The sequence below is a fragment of the Pyrus communis genome, chromosome 1 (genome assembly GCF_963583255.1).
Source record: "Pyrus communis chromosome 1, drPyrComm1.1, whole genome shotgun sequence".
Taxonomy (NCBI): Eukaryota; Viridiplantae; Streptophyta; class Magnoliopsida; order Rosales; family Rosaceae; genus Pyrus; species Pyrus communis.
The window spans coordinates 10,122,178-10,145,382 of NC_084803.1; the positions used below are offsets into that span (position 1 = coordinate 10,122,178).

The 23,205-nt window shown below is 38.8% G+C and overlaps 4 protein-coding genes and 1 long non-coding RNA gene across 5 annotated transcripts; 3 read left to right on the forward strand and 2 right to left on the reverse strand.

Annotated features, from left to right (window-relative positions):
* The first annotated feature begins 934 nt into the window (after positions 1-934).
* LOC137736041 (uncharacterized) lies at positions 935-2,085 on the forward strand. The gene has a single exon (XM_068475386.1). The coding sequence runs from the start codon at positions 1,085-1,087 to the stop codon at positions 1,706-1,708; it is 624 nt and encodes a 207-aa protein (XP_068331487.1). The 5' UTR covers positions 935-1,084; the 3' UTR covers positions 1,709-2,085.
* Positions 2,086-11,580: 9,495 nt separating this feature from the next.
* Positions 11,581-12,381, reverse strand: LOC137740571 (uncharacterized). Its single transcript, XM_068480436.1, has one exon. It carries the CDS (start codon positions 12,379-12,381, stop codon positions 11,581-11,583), a length of 801 nt encoding a protein of 266 aa, XP_068336537.1.
* Positions 12,382-14,658: 2,277 nt separating this feature from the next.
* On the forward strand, positions 14,659-15,327 carry LOC137728978 (uncharacterized). The gene is made up of 3 exons (XR_011067951.1): positions 14,659-14,846; positions 14,942-15,009; positions 15,130-15,327. It is a non-coding gene; the product is annotated as an uncharacterized lncRNA (long non-coding RNA).
* Positions 15,328-17,250: 1,923 nt separating this feature from the next.
* LOC137740634 (protein ALP1-like) lies at positions 17,251-18,582 on the reverse strand. The gene has a single exon (XM_068480496.1). It carries the CDS (start codon positions 18,580-18,582, stop codon positions 17,251-17,253), a length of 1,332 nt encoding a protein of 443 aa, XP_068336597.1.
* Positions 18,583-19,299: 717 nt separating this feature from the next.
* On the forward strand, positions 19,300-23,158 carry LOC137735337 (uncharacterized). Its single transcript, XM_068474760.1, has 11 exons — positions 19,300-19,713; positions 20,255-20,377; positions 20,503-20,599; positions 20,818-20,853; positions 21,002-21,189; positions 21,280-21,382; positions 21,648-21,829; positions 21,908-21,985; positions 22,092-22,194; positions 22,275-22,368; positions 22,519-23,158. The coding sequence occupies exons 1-11, from the start codon at positions 19,409-19,411 to the stop codon at positions 22,905-22,907; spliced, it is 1,698 nt and encodes a 565-aa protein (XP_068330861.1). The 5' UTR covers positions 19,300-19,408; the 3' UTR covers positions 22,908-23,158.
* Positions 23,159-23,205: the final 47 nt, after the last annotated feature.

Sequence of the window (23,205 nt, forward strand, 5' to 3'; positions counted from 1 at the left end):
TCCCCAAACTTTCTGGTATTTAACCATTTTGTAATTGTATCCTTCTTCATGAAGGAATCTTTTGATTATGTGGCTAATTACAATTTACAATTAGGCAAGTGCTTTGTACTTGATCAAAAGCTTTTAAGGAATAATTTAATTTAATTTAATAAAAATCGAATCCAAATTCATTGTGCTCAGAAATATTCACATGCGTGAACGAATAATCTTTTAATTTTCTTGCTTGCACTTTATGTTACTACAAAAAAGTCAATGAATAATTCCCCAAAATAAATTATTATGATGTATGCAACGACAATGTGATTATGGATATTGTCTAAATCACATACTATCATATAAAAAATTTATAACAAATATACGTTTAAACTGAGATCGAAATACCAATAAAATGTTATCTCAATTTTTTGAAAAAGAGTTATCGTGACATTTAGATCTTATGATCAGGTATTGTAAAATTCATGTTGCATACAATGAATGCAGACAAAAAAAATATGTCCAATTGGGTTACTCCTTTTCAATTAATAAGTAGTTAAAATGCGAAGAAAATGACAAAAATTGCATACTAAATATGTTGTTCAATTTAAAAGTTGAACGTGAGTTGAAGAATAAAAAAAAAATGTAAATATGAATCGCTTAAATAAGATATGCTTTTGATGCAACGTGAGTTGATTTACCTCTTAAACAATGCATAGCGTTTGTCGACCTACCGCATCGCTTATATGCATGGACCAACCCATTGGAATGGAATCAATAGCATATATGGTTAACGATCAATTACAATATAATCAATAAATAACACGCGTCGCAGTCGTGTTGCCCACAACACAAATAACCAAAAATGTAGGGGCACTAATGAAAATATCGAGATAATGAAAGGAAGTATCGCGGGAGCTGAAGCATTTTCTCCTCCCCATTCGCTATAAATAGATTGGTCGAGTGAAGCTAGGTTTGCCGAATTGGGCAGCGAAACGCAGCTTACAGGAAAAGAAAAACAAAACCCTCTCTCTTCTCTTTCTCTCTCATCGGGTCTCCAAATCTTCTCACTTTCTCTCTCTAAAACCTCAGCCTAGCCTGATCAACCACCATGGCAGCAACTTCAAGAAGATCCTCAAGCGGCTGCGGCCCAGTCCTCCGCTCCCCTCCACCCGTCGGAAGGTTCCAAAGCACTCAGTATTCCTCTTCCTCCGCCTTTGCCTCCTCCACGTCCGGCTTCTCATCCCGCTCCTCCAGCTTCTTCAACCGCGCCGTCTCCCCCCCTCGCCTCAACGTCGCCACCGCCTCTCCCTCCGCCCAGTCCGTACGTTTCTCCTTCGACCGCCCAACCTCCCCTAGCCGATCCATCTCCGTCTCACCGCGCGGCACCGGCACCCACCACCACCACCACCACACCGCCGTCCCCAGCGGCCGGAATATCAGTCAGCCGAAGCGAACCTGCATGTGTTCCCCTACCACGCATCCCGGCTCCTTCCGCTGCAGCCTCCACAAGAACAACTCCCACGTCACCGCCTCCGCACCGTACTCACAGAACCGTCTCAACGCGCGCAGATCCGCCATGACGAACTCGCTTGTGAGAATCGGCGGCGTTGAAGGCGATCTGGTGAGGCGCGCCTTGGCCTCTCTGATCCGCCCCTCCTCCCACAGCCAGAGGCGAAGAGCTGATTTCTGTCCCCGGCCCAGCCGGCTCTCCGCCATGTCCAAGTCCGACTAGGAATCTGAAAACCCAATTTTGAAATTTAAAAAAAGGAGTCGGATTTGGTGCTTTTGAGCTTTCCTCTGCAAATTGTTTATTTTCCGGCAGCGAGGTGAGGTGGCGCTCGTTGGGTGATGACGTGTCTGGATCCGGCGAAGCCCGAGTGATATGACCGAAGTGCTATTACAGCCAGGGGATGTATATTTGAAACCTTAGCTGCTATGATTTCCGCTCTGTATATATAAATACGCAACTTTGTATCGATTGGCGTGCCATTTTGTTGGCGACTCCAAGCTTTCTGGGACCTTATTAACTTCCTTATAAGCATCCATTTTTATCGCAGCCCCAAATTAAATTCGAAATTAACAGATCGCATTAGTTAAAATTTGGATTCACATCACATTCCAGTCCAATTCTTCATCGTCTCCGTTTCACAGTTACCCGTTCTCTGACTATCCGTTAGTTTTGACCTCTCCGCTATCCCTCGCCGTACGTTCGTTCCGTTCACTCCGTTTCCGTATACCGGGTTCTGGATTCATTGGTTTATACAGGTTAGTTGTTTCGTTGTCGATTAATTCATTAATTGTTTCGTTTGTTCGTATTATTTATTGATTATTATTTCCATTTGTGCAGGTATATATATATTTTCCTGCGGTATTTACACCAAAATTTGAGAAAATGATTTTTTTTGGAGGGATTCGGTAGTTGGGAGGCTAGAAATGCCTAATAAGAACCCTAATTTGGAGAGAAGGATTGGTTGACTGGAAGGAATATGATAAATTCTGATTAATTGATGGAAAATTTACTAAAATATGTGAATAAAACAATTAACGAAAATTGAGAGTGACTCAGATTCATTGAATTAATGATTTGAACCGATAAAACTCACTAATGATTAATCAACTTATGACAGAGAGAGGTTAATGTCTTTAATGAATTACTTTATAATAAAGGTAAATGTTCTTAATTAATTAAATTACGAAAAAAATAGATGAATTTTCTTGATCAATTAAATTATGGGAGGAATAATCGAGTACGAAATACCGTTGTGCTGGTCCGCGATCGAGCTACAAGTATCTTGTAATCTCAGCTAATGACTTTAGTTTAGTTCTTAATCATCAGGCGATGACTCACACGTTCTTTTTTATTAAGAGATACCAAAAATGATTATTGAATAAAACATGTATTATGTTTTTCGTAGCTGTACATGATTTATAAAATTAAATGGAATCAGGTTCAGGTCGGTTGAACTTTTAAAATTTTGCTTCCTCTTCTTTCTAATTTTGAAATATCAAAGAAAGTCATTGGTGACGAATTAAGCTAACTGTTGGGGTGCTCATATCTGACGCGACTTAGACGCAACAAACAAGTTGCTTTTGAACAACATATGAAAGACAGAAGGGCAGTGGTCCCATGGATAATTTTTATCCTATATTTTTCGTCATTTTGGCATTTCGTGTTACTAATACAACGTTAGTAATGGTTATTTTCCATCTTTTTGGCGACTATTGGAGAACTTTTTTAACGGTATGGAATGCCACAATAACAACATTGTAGCTATGACACGTAAGTTGTTCTCGAGAAGATGTCCTGCCAAACCGATGAGGCCCCAAAGCCCATACAGCTCTTTTAAATTTTGAACCGCTGTATCGTATTTATCCGTAAGGCTAGCACCCAACTCGAGTTTGGCCCCTCGGGGAGGATGAGGCTTTGAAAAGGAAAGTACGGGTGCATGGATCATGGATGAATGGATAATGTACCTGCTTTTTAGGTTTTTGTTCCCCCAAGTCCTTTAATACCGGGACAACCTCTGCCTGGTTTTCCATTTCAACGCTGGATTGAGTGTATTTCTTAATTTTGTTCATCTAAATTAACCTTTGAATCATATGGTTTGTTACAACAAAATGGTAAAAAGGGTAGCCTTCTGTCACATTTACAATCGGAGAACTTACATGATATGAGCACATTATCACGTAGTCACACGTGCTAATAAAACTAGAATGTGTAAGAAAAAACTTACACATGTTATATTTTATGGCACAAAAACTCGTGTCATATAAGTTTTCTTTTTCTTTTTTCAAAAGAGCCACAAAAACACTGAAGCTAGAATACATAGTACTTGACTTGATCTATTGAGTTCGAAGCATGTGATCCAACATCCTAGTGGATAGGGTGTTGATTTCCATCTGTGTGTCCGAGGTTTGAAACTTTCTTCTCCTTTAAATAATTGTAATGGTTTTGTATCCTTGCCCCTTTCCTTAATAATAATAATTTAAAAAAGAAATGCATTGAGTTGGTAAGTCTATTGTATGGATGAGAGCCTTCTGTGTTAGCGAGGGATGCTACCGAAATTCGATTTATGTTGTCGGACAACTACTTATATGATCATATTGTGCATCTGAACCTCGTAATGAGACGACGAAGTAAATAGTCAACTTGATAAATAATTTAAATCCATAGTTTCACAAGAAGAACATTTCATTTCAATTCCTACCGGATGACTCATGACATATTATAATCATAATGAAAATGATATGATTTTTGACTTTATGACTTCTTCATTTGATCCAATTCCGCTTACTTCTGACCACCTCTGATTCATGACTTCATCCATTCTAGGCTTATTCACTTCAATACCCCTTAAAACTCTTTTTTTTTTTTTTTTTTTTTTTTTTTTCACGGTGCCCCCCATGAATGTACTACGGCCCAAGAATGTACTACGGTAGGGCTGGAAAAAATACCTGAAAAAACCCGAACCGAATTTTACCAATCTCTTAATACCAAAAATCGAACAATACCAAAAGTTTCAGTATGATATGCCCAAGAATGTACTACGATAGGGCTGGAAAAAATACCTGAAAAAATCCGAACCGAATTTTACCAATCTCTTAATACTAAAAATCGAACAATACCAAAAGTTTCAGTATGATATTCGGTTTCCTTTGACCATTGTTCGATAACACTGAACCAAAAATGTTTAAATGTAATCTTATATTTAAATCACTTAATAGTAATCGTTGAATTTGGTTGAGATTGAATCTCAACCGTTCGTTTCAACTTGACACTATCTCTCTATCTCGACCTCACCCTCAGACCTCCCAAACTCTTTCTCGACTCAGACTCCATCTCTCTCTCGACCTCACCTCTGCAACTTCTCCGTAAAAAAATAAATAAATAAATAAAACTACTACAACACGAGCCCACAACCGACCACTGACCACCACACCTTAGTCCCAATTCCAGCTCGAACAACCATTGTCGCCGTACAACGTTAGAAGGTAAGAATTTTCACCATATCGTTTATTTGGCAGAATGAACAAAGATAAGAGCATCATGAGAGAGGTAATGTAGTTTTAGGAGATTAAGTGAGAAAAAATGAGTTTCAAGATACAAAATGAGAGCAAGAATGAATTTGTAGGACACTGTTGTAAATAAGCCTTCATTAGCTCATTATAACTAAGTAAACAAAAAATCATTAGGAAGGTATGTTGCTATTAGCTCGTACCATTGTTTGTATATTATTGGCAATTTAGAGGGTGTAGTCAAACTAAGATTTTAAAGGATTTTAAAAGTGATAGATTTGATAAGATTTAGGAGGATTTAAGACTCCTACAAAATTCATATGGATTTTAAAGAATTTGAATGGATTTAGTTTGTAGATTTTGATGGATTGTGGTGGATTTTCATATAATTTTTTTATTGAAAAAAAAAAGAGAAAGAAAAATCTTTCCCCTTACCCATGAAGGTATAAAATTCGATAAAGAAACAACAAACCCTGATGAAATTTTGAGAAAAATTCAAATAAATATCAGGCCTCGAGCGAATTGTCACTATCATTAACTTATTAGATTGCAGCTCAATTCAAAAATTGAACAAAGAAAACGAAAGCATGTATGGTTTGAAACTGGAACTCTAATAAGAAAAGAAACAAAATTCGATCAGATTGAGAACATAAATTGATGCGAAAACCCTAACCATCAAACAAAAAATATGATTTACTGATCAAATACAAATTCAAATCCAGATTAACAAAACGATGATTTAGTGGATCAGGAACCCTAATCATAAAGCTCTTCCTGTAAAGAATTGCAATCGAGGAGTGATGGCCTACCTTTCGGAATATGGACGAGAGCAAAGGGGGAAGAAGGAGTGATGCCCAGATGGAAAAGGATTTGAAATCCTAGCGGGTGAGGTTGGATTCTTTTTAATTTTAGTTATATATACTTTTGGCTCTCATATCTCACACAATCCACAATTTATAAAAATCCTTCAAAATTTTAATTTTTTTTAATACACTTAGATTTAGATGGATTTTAAAATCCTTTAAATTATTTTAATTGACTACACTTAGATTTGAATAGATTTTAAAATCATTTAAAATCTTTTAATTGATTATACTAGAATTTTAAAGTCTTTTAAAATCCTCTCAAGTCCGAATTTAACTACACCTCCCTTAGTATGTGTTAGGCTCTCACACGCTAGACATTAGGAGTTAACCCTACTCTCAAACAAAACCCGAATTAATTAAAATAGTGAAAATTAATGGAGAGATTATCTAGTAAAATTGCCACGTACCCATAAAAGATCGGCAAAGGAAGAGAGTTTGGAGTACTGAAATCTGATGAACGCGTGCTGATTTGGCAAAATTGGAAAATCACCCCCCACCCCCCAGCAATTGAAGTTGTAATAATTTGACATATGCATGTGCACGCAACTGGAAGTCGGTCGTGTAGGTCCAGATGGTGGAACAAAGTGCAGTGGGGCCCAAGTGTGGAACAAAGTGCAGTGGGGCCCAGATGGTGGAACAAAGTGCAGTGGGGCCCAAGTGTGTAGTAGAGTAAGCCGGATTTGAATCCTCTCATGAGACCAAGGTGAAGATCCTTTTGACTAATGAGTGTGGATCGTTGGATAAAAATCCAACGATTATAAATAAGGGGTCCCTTTAAAATTATAATAATTATAGCTGTTGAATTTTCATCCAACAGACCACATTCATTGGTCAAGAGGATCCTCACCTTGGGCTCAGAAGAGGATCTAAATCCGAGTAAGTCTATCCCTAAACAAATACGCCAGCACTCAGCCTATTTAATTCACTAAGTGAACAGTGATAGACTACAATGAATAGTAATATGTCAAATGCATCTCTATCTCTAAAAAATAACTATTTTATTTTTAATTTTTGACTTTATAAAAAAAATATTATTAATGTCTAACATTTTATTTATTTATTTTTTAAATTTTGGTTGAAAAATCGTTGATCTGAAAATCGAATGGTCCTCATTGTGCCATGTCAGTAGCCATTAATTTTAAATTTTAAATTTTTTTTACCACTGGAAATCCAACGGCCCAGAAAACTAGCCATTGGAAATCCAACGGACAAAGAGGAGCCACGTGTCCCCAAGCCGGAACCCCATAGTGCACCTGCACAATGGGCCCTGCCTCTGCAATGTTGTCGGGCACTCACACGTGTTTTCCACGTGCCTGGCGCAAAAAAAATTTGAAACGGCCTATGACATCACACTAGCGTTAGCATGACATCACATAGGCCAGGCCTTGGCTCAACACATTCTGGACCGGCCTATGGGATAGCTTGGGCTGTGAGTTGGCCGATTGGATTGGGTTGTGTACCGGGTCATTTTGGCTGCTGGGTGCTAGGCTATACCCTCTTGGTGAACTTGTTCTTAGGGTTTGGGTGAATGCATGAGCCAATTGTCTGGTTGTGACACTAAAACATGAACATAAATAAATAATGCTACTTGTGGATGTGAGTATGAAACACGAAAACTTATCTAGTATTATATATGGTAATTGTACTAGAGAGTTCTTTAGCTATGAGACTATGACACACATAATAATGCGACTTTTGATACCTTTGTTACGGTTATGAGAATTTCCAGTCCACCAAAAAAAGAAACTTATCCATCATTATGGGACTAAAAAGTGGATAGATCATCTGTGTTTTGTCCCTTTTCAGACATGCCGATTTACGGCTTTCGATTTTCATCTTTTGGTTGTTTTGTGTTGTGTATTCATTGAAATTACAATATTATGGGCACAGCTGTAATACAACTTTGTTCATGGTTTATATTTCAAGTCGGCTTAGTCACAAATATCTTTGCCTTTGGCAAAGATATTTGCAAAGCGTAACGTTGTTGTCTAGATCAGTTTGAATTAAAAAGATATTAGCAAAGATATTTGCAAAGCGTAATGTTGTTGTCTAGATCAGTTTGAATTAAAAAGATATTATTTTGGATAAGATTTGACAACACTATGTTCTTGCTGGCCTATGGATATTTACACTTGCCAAAAGACTATCTCAGAGGTGACTTGGATTGACATGACCCAAATGCGATGGACAACGTGTACCTGATTGGATTAGCCATCCAAAAGTTTGAATTGTCTTAGCTCACTCTGATGTAAACATGATTGTCTGCGATAAAAATATTAACTACTCTCAAAAGCTTTTATCGACAAAGTTGTTTGGCATCTTGGTATGATGGTATCTCCTCATCACATCCTGGAGTTGATGACAGCCCAAGGGTTGGCATGCCTGTTGGATTCAAAATCTCGTGAGACAGTCCGTTTTTTATATATCTATGTTTGACCATCTCTAATTTCTAAAAATAAAATTTAAAATTTTAAGTCATAACTTAGAACTTTTGTGTCTTTAAATTTTAGTTCGAGATTATTAAATAATGGATTTAGTCTTTTTATTTTGGATAACTTTCTTGAAAATAAGATTTATGTAAATTATCCTAATTTATTTTTATGGCCATTTCAATATAAAAATATTTAAATTCTAATAAGTAATTAAAAATCATACAAATAGATGAGTATTTATAAAGTTTTAAGTGAAATTTGATTGAAATAATTTTAGACATTAGATTTAATTTTGGACTGTCAAATCTCTTTTTTTTTCTTTTTCTTTTTTTTTTTTTTTCCAATTTGATCACACAACTGTTTAGATTATAAGTAAAAAATAAAAAATGACAGTTTGGTGGGTCCATAATAGTTTAAATCCTAAGGGGAATTTAGCTCAGAGATATATTTTCTCCCCATAACTTATTTTAGCTCAATGGTTGGAGATGATTTTGAGGGAGATTTTAAAACTTTATCTCATGAGTTAAAGATGGTCTTAATGTTAATGGGAGAACTTGGAGCCAACGTTTAGTAAAAGAGGTTAATGGGAGGAGAGGCCCAATCACCTTAGGATAGCTGCTGTGGTGTTTGTTAACGGTTTCAAAGCCCATGCCACCTTTACCCCCAAGGAAAACGAAAGGAAAACAGCCTAATTATGCTCATTTTTTTTTTCGAGAAATGATAATCACTTACTATTTTTCTCGTTTTATACATCTTTCTTTATTTCTTGTTATCGAATTGAACAAGTCAAATGAAAATAACGGATAAGATTAAACATAAGTGCGGCGCAGAAAAATGGTATGTAGTTATCATTTATCTTTATTTTATAATCGTGTGCTGAACCCTCTTGTCAACTTCTTTGGAAAAACAATGGGTCTGGTAGATATTAAAGAAACATGCAAAGGCTCCTGCTTGAGCTATAAAAGCATGTTTATATGGACCATTGTTTTTCACCTTTATACTTGGAATCAAGAACACAAAGATGTTCAATTGGGCCAACCATTTCTTTAATGAGGCCAGGCCGAGGCCTTTCTTTTCTTTTTCTTATACAAAATATTATTCAACTCTAAAGTAATCTAAATTGCGGAAAGAAAAAAAAAAAAAAAGTGAGAGGTCTTAGGTTCGAATCTCGTGAACGGCGAATTCGATACTAAATTAGGCTGCCTATTATATGACTTAACCAAACTACCCCTCCTTTTAGTGTAAAAATTAAGATGTACTTAGAAAAAAAAACGTATAGTAAGGGCCTAAGGGGCACATTTGGTCCACAAAAAAGGAAAATTGAGAAGTATTTTTTTTTTAATTGTTATTGGGTCCCTAAAAATTTATTTGTACACTATTTTTCTTGCTAAATATAGAAAGTTTAGAGTTCACAATTGATTTTTGGAGTGTTAATAATAATTTTTTTTCTTCATCAATAACAATTGTGAGAAGACTACATTAATTATGTTTCTGACGAACAATAACAATTGTGAGAAGCCTACATTAATTATGTTTTCGATGAAGGAAATACCAAAACAAAAGTATAAAATTTACAAAGTATGATTATTTGACAAAGAAAAGTGGAATTAAACATGCGATTTAAAGGGATTGAAACTAGATAAATGATATAAAACTATAATTTTCAAACTTCAATTAAAATACAGGATTGAATTTAATCATATTTGATTTTCATCAATTTAACAATTGAATTTAATCTTATTTCATTTTACTTAATGCATGCACACCGTCAAACGGTCAAATATAAACAGATATGATACATTCTCCTTATTTCATTTTACTTAATACGTTCTCCTTATTGTCTGCCGTTTCCGATGGTGTTGCTCAAAAATTTCCCGGAGCTTCTTTCCGATGGTTGGCTTCTCTCTCGTTGACTGTCTCTTGTTGATGGCTGTGTGTAGGTGGCGCCTGTGGAGGGGATGATCCGCGGTGGGTGGAGGATCGAGTAGCTGGCTGATTCTCAAATCGGCGGTGGCAACCACAATGGATGGTTCTCGGTTATTCGTTTTTGTTTGGGCTTCACTGATGTTGGGCTCTTTTTCTGTGTCTTCTTTGTTTTTAGGCCAGTTTTCTGTTTGTTTTTAGAAATAAATTAGGCCTTCCTTTGGTTTGTAAATGTGTTTTTTTTTTTTTCAATAAAAGTTTCTCATCGGCATTCCTTTTGGATCCCGCTTCCAAAAAAAAATCTCATATACCTAACAACTATGCTGCTCTTCCGAGTCAAAATTGAACCAACAGTCGGATGCAAATGTAAAGCTCATGCTCATTTACAAGTGCCGAATTGTTCTTGAGAAAACAAGGCGTGGGTCAACGGCTTCCCGCCGCTAGCCATCGGAGTGGGAGAAGAAAAAAGAATGCAGAGGTTTGGGGACGAAGGAGACTCTGGGTTTACGTGATATATAAAGCCCGTTTACGACATGCTTTACGCTGGGGGATCCTTGAGGGTTCTTCCAAATACAAACCATTAAGATGAAGGGGCGGCGAGTGGAAGTTCTACTGTCTATAGAGCTATCATACTCGAGCACATCTCGATACAACTACATCAACTATCTGAGACGTACGTAGAAAGTTTTAGTTTCTCAAATCCGTCTTCAGAACCAAAGAATCAACACATGTCCAATTCTAAATTGTAGTTTGTGCAATTTTTCGGCTTTTTCTGTACAACAGTACTGCAGTTGGAGAATTTTAGCTCTCGACTGTATCCTATGAACCATATGGTGGTTGGGACTGAATGTGTTGTTGAAGCAGAATCATGAAAGTTTGCTGTAAATCTAGTACTGATTGATTCGATCATAGTAACCACACTCAACTTATACTTTTTTTCAACGATATGATTTACGTACACTTTTTTTCTCTTCCTGCACACTCTTACTTATTTGTCCTCTAATTTGCTGAGAAAAAAAAAGTGAAGAAATCACTTCCTTTCTTTCCCCCCATTGAAAACACATGTTTCAAGAAATTACTATGAAATGATGGGCAAATCCAATCAACCAGTAAATGTATATAGGGATTTCCATATATTGCCATCTAAAAGCACAAGAAGATGCACAAGGAAGTAATACATTGAGAAAAACAATCAAACTTGTAAGAACACACCACAAAAATGAACTTATTTATCTTTTCGTGTCATTGATGCACATCTGTTAATGTCTAAAATACTCATAATGTAATCGAAGCAAATAGATATATCTTCGGTTCTAAGGCATATACTCTCCTGTTACGACAAAACTAACCAAACCAAACCACAAACTTCAAGTTGGCTTCAGATCCTGAAACAGTGCAGTCCGAAGTGAATGATCATCATAATCAACATGCTCCCTTTCCTTCTCGTAAGGAAAGCAAAACTTTGGGCTCACAACTCTCCCATCCAACGGCCCAGAAAGTCTTGGACTTTTATTTGCGGCCATGATCTTCTCATACGTTCTTCCATCCAACGGTCCAGATAACTTGGGACTCGAACTTGCAACCAAAGAACCGGTCAGCCTTGGGCTCCTATTTGTGTACATCAACGTCTCATGAACCTTCCCATCCAACGGTCCCGATAACTTCAAGCTCCGATTATTATGAGCCATCAGTCTCTCCTGGACCCTCCCATCCAACGGTCCAGAAAGCGCAACGCTCCTAGTTTTGACCACCATAGGCTTCTCATCCTCGACCTCCTCAGAATGACTCTTGTGCTTCCTCAACAAAGCTCCTCTCCAATGCTCTTGATACCAAGTTGGCTTAGCCTGAGTTGCACCCCTGCCATCAAAAGACACCTCCTCATGAAAAACCAACTTGTTAAAGTACTTGGAGAAGCACTTCTTGGTCCGAATGAGCGCCCAACTAAGCCGAGAAAGCGATTTCGGGTGCCCAAATCTGGTTTCTTTCTTGGCAAGCTTGAGTATTTCTAGCCTGTGCTTGGCCACAGATATTCCCATGCTCTGAAGAAACTCGTGGTCTAAGTATCTCACGTCGTCGAGCTGCAGCTGGTTGTGCGAAAAGTCGAGGCCGTATTCGTAGATGAGGGAGGGTTCAAGGCCGGTTTTTGACAGCCATGATAACCAGTCCATAGCTAGGTTAGATTAGCTAAAATGTGCCTGAGGGGTTTTCTTATGTGGTACTACATTTATACGAGGAGACGATGATATAAACTGATAAAATGGGAAGTGAAAATAAATAAAATTTAATGTGGTAGGTAAATAATGGGGGCCTCGCTCAATTTGTAGAAAATTTGGATGGTAGTTGGTATTGAATATCCAGAAAGTTGAGCATGAGCAGCTCTTAACGACCTCGTGATCTAGATTCTATAATTCCAAAATACTTGAGATTTTAAGTATTAAATAACGCATTGTTACTCGGACAGTTCATGTTTTGTTATTTCATATGTTTTAGCAAGCACATGCAAAACCAGAAAAACAGAAATAATTCTAATAATTAATTGTTCAATAATACAGAGCACAAGTCCAAATTACAGTGTGAGATTGGGCAGGTACGATTGATGAAAACTTAAAGCTAAAGCCTAACGTTATAGGGCCCAAAAATAATTGGGGAGCGGTTAGGATGTTAAATCGGATAACCTACTACCATTTGATGAAATTATTAAGGCAAAGTTCAACACACCAGATTTTAAGGGCCCCTATAACTTTTAGTTAGTCCCTCTCCTCTTTACCTTGAACTGTTTTACCTGCTCGATTGTGATAATGTTTCTCCCAAAAACGTAAAAGAGATATGACTTAACAACCTGCTACAAATCTGCAATCTTCTTTTAATCACATTTAATTTTCTCAATCTACCGTTACATCATATGCCTGCATAACTAAAAACGCAAAAGAGTCGCACATTAATATAAAAGTGATGTTAAGGAGATCAAATTTTTAAATCATCTTTTATAGATCACAGCTTTGACTAATATCCCCAACACCATCACGACGATCTCGCAAAATGTGAAGAACAGTTTCAGAAGGCCAAGCACAAGGAACGGCAAGAAGCATCAGTGGTAAAATTCCTCCAGGCTCTCTGCACATTAGTCATCAATATCTTTCCAGAACTTAACATACACGTCTTCCCACTCTCCAAATCATACCTTTCCTAACAAGATCAACACCATACAAAATTCCTTTCCAAGTTGACCAAGTGTGTGAGTGAAACCTCCAGCTATGAAGTATAGTAATATTTTTTTGGACATTGAAAACCGCTTTCTACGAAGTTATAACTCTTCCAAACTTTGTATTTAGTATTTTCATCAATATTTTGCCAATCATCTACATATAAATATAATGCGAGACAAAATAAGAGGCATTTAAAGTGAATAAACAAACTAATTAATATAAAGTGATCCAAAATTGGCAAGAAATCAAGCAAGAGAGAACCTTCAAACCTAAGCATCAAGTATCACGTCAGAAAAGGAAGCAAGGCACACATTTGAGACATTTCGGATAACATGAGTACAACAAGCGTGACAATATTTGGCAAGGTGTATAAATAATATTTTGTTACCTGTTACGATTTAGGAATATTTTAGAACATATTACTTAAGATCTTTTAGTTCTCTATTTAAGCTAATGTATAATCTTGTATTGGTTAGATTTTTCATATTATCAATTTATATTTTTATCTAGACGCTTGTTGATTCTTAGTTTTTGTTTTCGCAAAATTCTAACCGGATGAATTTGTAACCCATCTGATCGATCTAAGTATCGAAAATCCACTGAGAACACACAAATAGACCCAAACCATTAACTAACTTTTTGAAAAACCGTTACATAGAGTCATTCAAACCCCCTAGAAAGCCACCCACTTTTCCCGTTCCAATTTCCTTCCATCATCTCTCCCTCTCACCCTCTCCTCGTTATAATCTCCACCGCTTCCAAATTTGACAAGAAGAATCTCTCTCACCGGCGATGCCTATGCTTCTTCTTTATTGCTAGGATTTCCATCATTTGCAGTCTCCAGCGAAGGAGACAAGGGCTAGGCACCGAACATGTTCTCGGTGTCTCCACCCGTCATTAGTAATCTCGACCCGCTTTTCCTAATACTCTGTATTTTTTCGTCTCTAAACTTCGAATCTAAACTTCCACTAGCTCGCCATTTATACGTCACAAGCCATAACCCTAAAGCCATAGATTCATGGTATGTTTACTAGGGCATCTTCGAGGGAATCCTCACGGTCCATCCATCGGTTTCTTTCGGATGTTAAAACGCCTCAGCTCTCGTCCTCCGTTCAACAATCGCAACCCTTGTTCTCGGTCTCTCCGTCACCATCTTCTTCTTCTTCTTCTTCTCTCAGCTCATGGGTTGGCATATATATTTGCCTATGGTGGCAGTCATAAAGGTAGATCTCCGATAAAACTTTTGATTTATTGCTGAGATCCATTTGTTCGGGGGTTCTGATTCTCGGGACCAGCCTAAGGTTTTCGTATTCGTCTTCTTCTCTGGATCCGAATTCCTACGTGTATTACGCCGATAATTATCCAAAAGAAGCGGCAGCATGGGCAATCGGCGAAGATCCTAAAGAAACTCAGTTCTCTCTTTGATGGTACCTTGTTTGTTTCATTGTTTTTCTTCAACTTAACCGTATATCGTGTTTTCTGAGGTTTCTTTAATGTTTTACACTGATGGATCTCGTCTCAGTTTCATACAGGAGAAGGAAATTCTTCACGTATGAAAGGCGGCTCCGAGATCAAAGTCCTTCGGAGAAGGTATGGATCATGCACTTAGAAAGTTGATTTTTACGAAGTTGTTATTATGTTTGTGTGATGATTTTTGTGGTTGCAAACACTACATGTTTGTGTTTTGTGTTGTGTGCTTGTGGTTTTCAGTTATTCGAGTACTTTGCACCGGTTAAAAACCCCAACGGAGAGGCGCTTATGACGCCAACAGACTTGATGAGAGCGGTGGTTCCTGTATTTCCTCCCTCAGAATCAACCCGCGTTAAGAGAGGGGTCTCTGAGAGGGGAGAAGGTTCCCGGCGAGCTGCAGTGTGTTCCTTCCAAATTCTTTATGCTTTTCGATACTGACGGAGATGGCCTGATTTCCTTTTAGAGTGAGTATTATTAGATCTTGATACTACAATGACTCTAGTCTAGTTGAAATTTGTTAAGATCTAAAAACAACGTACATGTTCCTTCTTGATACGATCAGGTTCATCTTTTTCGTCACACTTCTCAGCATCCCTGAACCGAGTTTTACAATTGCATTTAAAATGTTTGATCTCGACAACAGTGGGTGGGTTTACATTGCTCTCGTCTTCGCCATCAAGCTATAAGTTAGAAACTTTCATTCATGTATTGCTGACGGAAAGCTTAACTTGTTACATTTGTGATTTACAGAGACATTGATAGGCAGGAGTTTAATAAAGTCATGGCCTTGATGCGATCTCAAAGTAAACAGAACATCGAAGGCCACAGGCTCAAGGTTTCTGTCGAAGACAGAGGACTACTCGAGTACTTCTGTCGAAACTTGAAAGATTCGTTCAGTTTTTCCGTGATTTACACGAAGAAGTATGCGATCTTTTTTCAGGGTTTGTGATTTTATCATACTATTTTTTCAGTCAGCTGATCATTTTCCTGTTTCTTTTTCTTCCTCTGTTTTCGAATTTGAAAGATTATGCGATTGGAGTTTGTTCACTACGACTACAAAGCACAAGGAAACATGTTGGCCAAAGATTTCGCGGTGTCCTTGGTTGCATATGCTGACAGCAGTGACATAAACAAGTTGCTTGATCGGGTGGACAAAATTGAGAACATCACACGTCTTAAGGACGTAAGAATCCCATACAAGGAATTCAAAGACTTCGCAGAGCTGCGTAAGAACTTGCAGTCCTTCTCTCTGGCTCTTTTCAGTTATGGAGAAGTTAACAGGGTGTTGACGAAAACTGATCTCCAGAAAGCTGCTTCCCAAGTACACATCTGATCTGTTATTGTTAGTGCTAGCTAAGCTTATTTGATCATTAACTAGTATTTAGTAGCTTATTACACCAATGTTTGATTACTTTTATTTATACAGGTACGTGGCATCTCTGTTTCTACTAATGTGCTTGACATAATATTCCATGTATTCGAAGCAAATGGCGACCGGGATTTAAGCTCAAATGAGTATGTACGAGTTTTACAAAGACGGGGAGGCGAAATCCAAGAGACAGGCTTACGGGGACTCCTATCTTGCTGGTTAAACTGTTCCTGTAAAGCTTTTGGTCAGAACAACTAAAGCTTTAGTTTCTAAGATCATACCTAAATTACCTTCGACTCACATAACCAAACGTTGTTTTACGGCTCTAATCCAGGGGTGGAGTCGAAAATATGTAATTACCAAACCTGGGTGGTTATGTGACTTAAGAATTAAACGTCACAGCAGGCTGATATTACCAATTTTTGTAACCCTATATTAACCATTACAACGTCTAACTAATACATAAGTGCAGATCTTCTTCGTTAATTTGTGTACCAATATTTTCTGTTAAATACAGATAGTAGTCTGAAAATGGTGCCAATTCTGCGCAACTAAAACGCATATAAGAATCACAAAATCTAATCTGCATATCACCATAGCTACTTAACATCATAAACAAGATAGGAATCGTAAAATTCAATCTGCAGATCATCATGGATGCTTAGCATCACAAACAAGAGAAAAATCGCAAAATCTAATCCTCAGATCATCAAAGATACTAGCATCATAAACTCAATAAGAATATCACCAGAATATATGGAAAGAAATTTGATTGAACAAACACATTCAGTGCCGAAATGATATACAACTTGAAGTTGGAGCCTTGACATTTATGGTTTCATTGGCTATTTACATACAAAAATACATGCATAAATGCAGTGAAAGCAGACCATATCAAGACTCCAATTGATCCGAAAAATTCTCTCAAAAACCTAAGATGCACTGCTAATCGATCATAGCAACTAAGAGCAACTACAAGGCAACAAAAGAATTCATCTTCTGAGGCTTACCCGGCTCAAGTGCATGGCGAGTACATCCCTCATCCGCTCGCCACTCTCGTTCACTTGTCCATCGAAAACAGGAAGCTCCTCCTCCTTTAAGCCTTTCACATTGTCATCTGGCATCGGTTCGCTACACTTGATCAGAAAGTTATGCAGCAGACACCCTGTAACAACCACAAAAGGCAGAAACTCCACACACTCTTCCTTCCACTGCCTAGCCAGGAGCTGCCACCGAGACCGAACTCTCCCAAATGCCGTGCCAACCAACCCCATTGCGCGAGTATGCACCGAATTGAACGCCTTCTCCATCGAACTGAAGCTATCCGCCTCGTCCGACCTTACATAAGGTGTTAGAAGCCATGGCAATAGAGGGAAGCAAGAGTCCCCCAATATGTACTGAGGAATGGAATTCCCATTCCCAAGCTCAAAAGCAGGACCATTGAGCAAGTCCCTGGACTCCTCCACACCCAAATACAGCTTACTCTGCCGGAAAATCGATTCGGGTTTCATGGTGCTCGGCCACCCGGCGGACACATCGAGGAACCTCCCCTCAGAGTCCACCGCTGCCTGAACCAACAATGACCCATTTGCCCCCAGCACTTCACCACCAACCCCAAATCTCGAAAACCCTAAAACCCCACAGCAATTAGGCAGCGAAATCCACCTGAACGCCGCCGATACCCGGGATATATCTGACCGGAATTCGAACAAGTTCCCCAATTGATCGTTCACCGCCTTACATACGGCGTAAAATGCGCGGCAGGCCTCCATGGAGTCGAGCCCGAACCGCCTTCCCACAGCCTTGTAGCTCGCACCGTGGGCCAAGCGGTAAATCGCGGCGGCGAGGACGAAATTGGGGGGGATTGAAGGGACTGTGGACTTGAGAAATGGGGAGAGCAGGGAGAGGAGAACGGAGAAGGAGTGTTCAGACATGCGGAACGTCTGGGACCAGTGGGAGTCGAAGTCTCCGCCGGCGGCGGTGGCGGAGAGAAAGCGGCTGAACCAGCATTCTAGCGGCGTCGGCGGAGGGCGTAATGGTGGTTGCGGTGGTGGGTTGGGGAAGCAGAGGAGGGTGGAAAGGGAGGTGGAGGCGGATGAAAGGAGGGATTCTAGGGTTAGGGTTTGGGCGGGAAGGAGGAGGAGGTCGTTCTGGGAGAGGAAGGAGTGGGCCAGTGACGTGGCGGCGGTTACGAGGCTGCCGAGGTGGTGTTGATTGAGGGGCTTGTTGTTGTTGTTGTGGGTTTGGTTTTGTTTCTTGTTTCTGCCCTTGCCTTTGGTGGTGCTCTTGGCTGCGCCTATGCCGCCTCCGCCGCCGGCAGCCATTGGTGGTGGGATTTCGATTACTAACGAGTCAGATGTTGGCACGCAGTGTGACTGTTTTGGGCCAAGTATACGGACTGCTGGTTACTTTCCTTTGCTTTTTGGTCCTTTAGAAAGTAACATTTTCTAAAGTAGACTTTCTATAATGGCCACTTTACTTTTGCTATATTTAGAATTTGGAATTAAGCTGCTTGTTCACGAAGTCATGACTCATTGACTCATAATACCATCTTACTGTGGGGAGATTCTCTCATGTAACACATGCGTTTATTATGCCACGATTGTTCAGTGGATGAATAATATATTTTTTAAATACCTGGTAATTGTTTATTAGTAGTTCACGTTACGAAAATTAAAATTTGATTGCATGAGAAAAAAATTTCATTATTCTGATAAAAAGAAAAATTATTGTCTCATTTTCAGGAAAAAAAAGGTCATAACATATTGGTTCGAACAAAGATTAAAAACTCTCTCCCTTCCCTAATATAACTAAATAATATTACTTGTAAGAAAGAATTTGTTTGAATATAGTTATTATAAATCGATACTCAATTCGTCGAATTTGTAAAGTACTATTATCCTAATTTAATTTTTCTAACATTACTCTAGTAAATTAACAACAAAAAAAGGGGCTTTTTCTTTTTCCTCAAGATAAAGACTCGAATTAGATTAGACTGTGCGCTCCGACGCAGCGCGGTGGAAAGTTTAATCCTTGATCACCACGAAATTCTCTCTCTCCCCTCTATATATATATATTGTTATTAACCCGTAGTCTCCGTCTTCTTCCTCGATACCCCACACGACAATCAGTCCTCTCACTTAGTCTCTCATGGCGTCGAAGCTGAAGATTGCAGGGACATGGGCGGGCGTGCTGGAGGTTGAATTGGAGAATTGGACCGTGCCCATGTTGAGAGACGAAGTTGCAAAGCGATCAAACTGCGACCGCAATTCGATCAATCTGATTTGTGCCGGCAGGGTCTTGAAAGACGGCGGCGGCGATGAGAAGCTCGCCCAAGTGGGTATCAAAAACAACGCCAAGATTCTTGCCAGTCGGGTGTGCGTGGAGGAGGGTAAGTCGTTGAAGGAGGAGTTGATGGCTGAGGAGGAACGCTCTCGAAGATTGACTCGAGTCAAGTGAGTATTTCTCTTGAATTTTTTTAATTTTGATGAAAGCACTGGTTTTTGGCGAAGAATGTAATTTATAGGAATTAATTTGGTGTTAGAATCCGTTCAATTTTGATGGGTTTTTAGTTTGTATGTCTATGGTTTGCTGTTTGGGTGTTTGTTGTTCATGAACTGTGTATTTCGTGTTTTTGATTTCGGATTGAGTGAGAAAATCGTATTGGAATTTGATTGATGTTATTATCTTACGCACAATTGAGGGACTATGATTTTGGAGCTGAATTCAAGCATTTGGAGCTTGATTCACGAGAGTGCGGAGTTGGACCTAAAAAAATAGTGAATACTCTTGAGCTTTTGGTTGAGGGAGAGTGGAACTGTTTCCAATAAGGAAGTCGTGGACTTAGTGATCCTATATTTTCTTCCTTTGATAATGGTCCCAAATTGTTCAGATGTATATCAGTGGGCATGTGCACATTTAACGTGTTCAGTTTTATTGATTTGTTTATGTCTATATTTAAGTTTTAACTTGATTGTACATATATTAACTCTACAGGGCAGCTGCCACTGCATTGGCCAAGAGACATGCAGATGGATCATTGCCAATTGAAGACTTCAATATAGTTCTTGAAGATCAAAGTGGAAAGAAAGTAGAGTTGGGATCCGAGACTGATCAGAGGTATGATAGATAGTTAGGTTTCAATACTTTTCATAGTGCAATTGGATGTCCACACTTAATTCCTTTTATGAGAAGTTGAAGAGTATACAGTTGCGTTCTAAGTTTGAAGATTTGTCATTCGACAGGGCAATTATGATGGGCCTGATGCTTCATACGAATGCAAAGCAACTAATTCAAGGACAAAATTACAAAGACGCGTTAGAAGTGCTTACCATGGGAGAGGTCAGTTTCTGCCTTAAACTCGGGATAATATTTTGATTTGATGACCTTGAAGGGAATTTCACATTTTTTTATAGCTTGCACCTTGCCAGTGCTAGTTATATCAGTTTCAGACATGTTTGTATGTGAAGTAAATTATCATAAATTGAAATATTCAGTCAGGAAATATTATGTGCCTAAACGTGTTGCTTAACCCATGTGTGCTTATTTCATTCTTGTAGGAGGCTTTCTCTCTTTGTGACCCGAAGGTTATTGAGGTGAGTGAGCCATGCTGAAAGATTTTTATCACTTTGAGCCATATTATTGTGACTTGCCCTCCCTGTAACTTTGACCGTTAAACTACATCAAAATTTGTGCCTCCTTAGATATACTACTATGTCTGTTTGACTCCATGCTTGCTTTCAGCTTGTTGACAATCCTCCTATACTCCAAATCGATATGGTTTGGTGCTATTTCATGCTCCGAGATATCAGCTGGCTTGCAGTGGCAGGAGTTCGCCTTGAAAAAGCCAGAAAAGGTATTGAGAGAGCTCATGGAAAGGACTCTTCTCGTGTCAGACTCCTTCAGGGAGGTCGCTATCCAGAGCTTGCACTGTAAGTATTTTACTGCTACCTGTATTTTACCTAAATGTACCTTGCTTGGGAGAATTTTGGTCTAATCACTTTTTCATTTTCTGGTCATAGATATTTGAGACTGGAGCTACTGGAAGGGGTGGTTGCGTATCATAGTGGCCAGTACGATAAATCAAGGAAGGTGCTGACTTCTGCACAAGAAAAATTCACCAAGGTTAGTTGACTTCTTGTGGAATTCTGCATTCATTAGTTGCACTGAAATTTGCAATCGAATTTTTCTGAACTACCACCATGTTTCACATTACATATTCCAAATGATTGAATTTGAAAAAAGAACAGAAATTATTTTAACCTCCACAAAATTCATATGCTTGTATTCATTTTTCTTGGTGATTCTAGTAGTTTTAACAGAACCCTAGTAACCTACCATCTCTACATTGCAACTTCAACTTGAGTACATTTTCGATTGTTGATTGCAGCTACAAGTGCCAGATGAAGCTCTATCACTTGTTATGAGCATGGGATTTAAAGAACGAGATTCTAAAAGGGCATTGCGGATGAGCAATCAAGATGTATCTAGTGCTGTTGATTTTCTTGTTGAGCAGAAGACAAAGAGAGCCCAAAAACGGGAAGAAGATATTCAGCGACAAAATGAAATTATGTGAGTGTCTTATGAAATAGATTTTTTTTTTCTTCTAGTTCTCTGTTTGCAGTGTTACTTAGACCAAGAAATTGGCAGGGAGCAAAAGAAGTATGGGACAACGCCATTGAAGAAAGCTGTGGATATCGAGAAATTGAACCAATTGGTCTCCATTGGGTAAGCAAGCCAAGACTTGTTCATCAGTTTTCAATTTAAAGTTCAATCTTGCATACAAATTCTGGGGTCCGTGTTCAGTCATTATAAAAGTTGCTTGAATTTGCAGTTTTGAGAAGGAGCTTGCTGCTGAATCACTTAGAAGAAACGAGAATGATGCTGAGAAGGCATTGGATGATTTGACAAATCCAGAAGTTAATTCTTCCATACAGGTCCATTGCGTTCTCTATAAAAAGATTTAACTGAAATTTATTTAGACTCTTTAACATTACTAACTTTGTCCGACCTGTAGGTATACATTGAATCAAAGCAAAGGAAACGACAGCGCCAAGCAATTGATTCTTCAATTGAATCACTTGTAGGCATGGGGTTTGAAAGATCAAGAGGTACTTGTTAGCAAAATACCAATCAAATCTAAGAATATACATTATAGATATCAGAAACTAATGCTCAATTTATAATAGCAAGAACGTGGTTCAGAAGTAACAAATTTATGAGGCACCTAGCTAGGCTCTAATGTTTACCTTTGTATGCAGTGATTGACGCTTTTCAGGCTGCTGGTGCTGGGGCAACACTGGAGCAAGCATTGCGTCAGTTGCTCGCAGGAAATGCAACAGACCCCACGAATGCTGCCAACAACCAGTCTCAGGCGATCCCCACAGCTGCTGCTGACAACAATATCCCTGCTGATGCTGCTAATGATATTGTGAATTCTCTTGTTTCAAGGCTAGATAATGCTGATCAAAATGGCGAAGCTGGAGGTCCTTCAGCTACTAGTGAAGAACGTGATGCAGAAATGGAAGATGCACTCGCTGGAGAACTTGCACAAGGAGATGCATTCTCGGACTATGACCTTGAAGTTACTGAAGAAGGTGTGGCCATAAGCGAGTATTTGGCTCTGCTGGACTCGACAGGCAGAGAGTGAAAGAGCATCGCCGTCCCAATGACAAGATCCCAACTCTAAGAATAACGCAAAAGGAAATCATTGTGTGTGATTGTATATATGAAAACAAAGTAGGTGATCGACTTAGGTTTGGTGAATGGTGATTGCATTGCAGTTGCCTTTACAGTTACCATTGGCATTCCAGACGATCAATGTTGCTCTCTCTGTCGTTTATCCTCACGGCATCTCTTACTGTTTTTGGCATTAATATAAACAGCTCGTTTTGTTTACAACCGAATCGTCGTCAATGCAATACATGTTTTTGTCTTAACATTTCTTG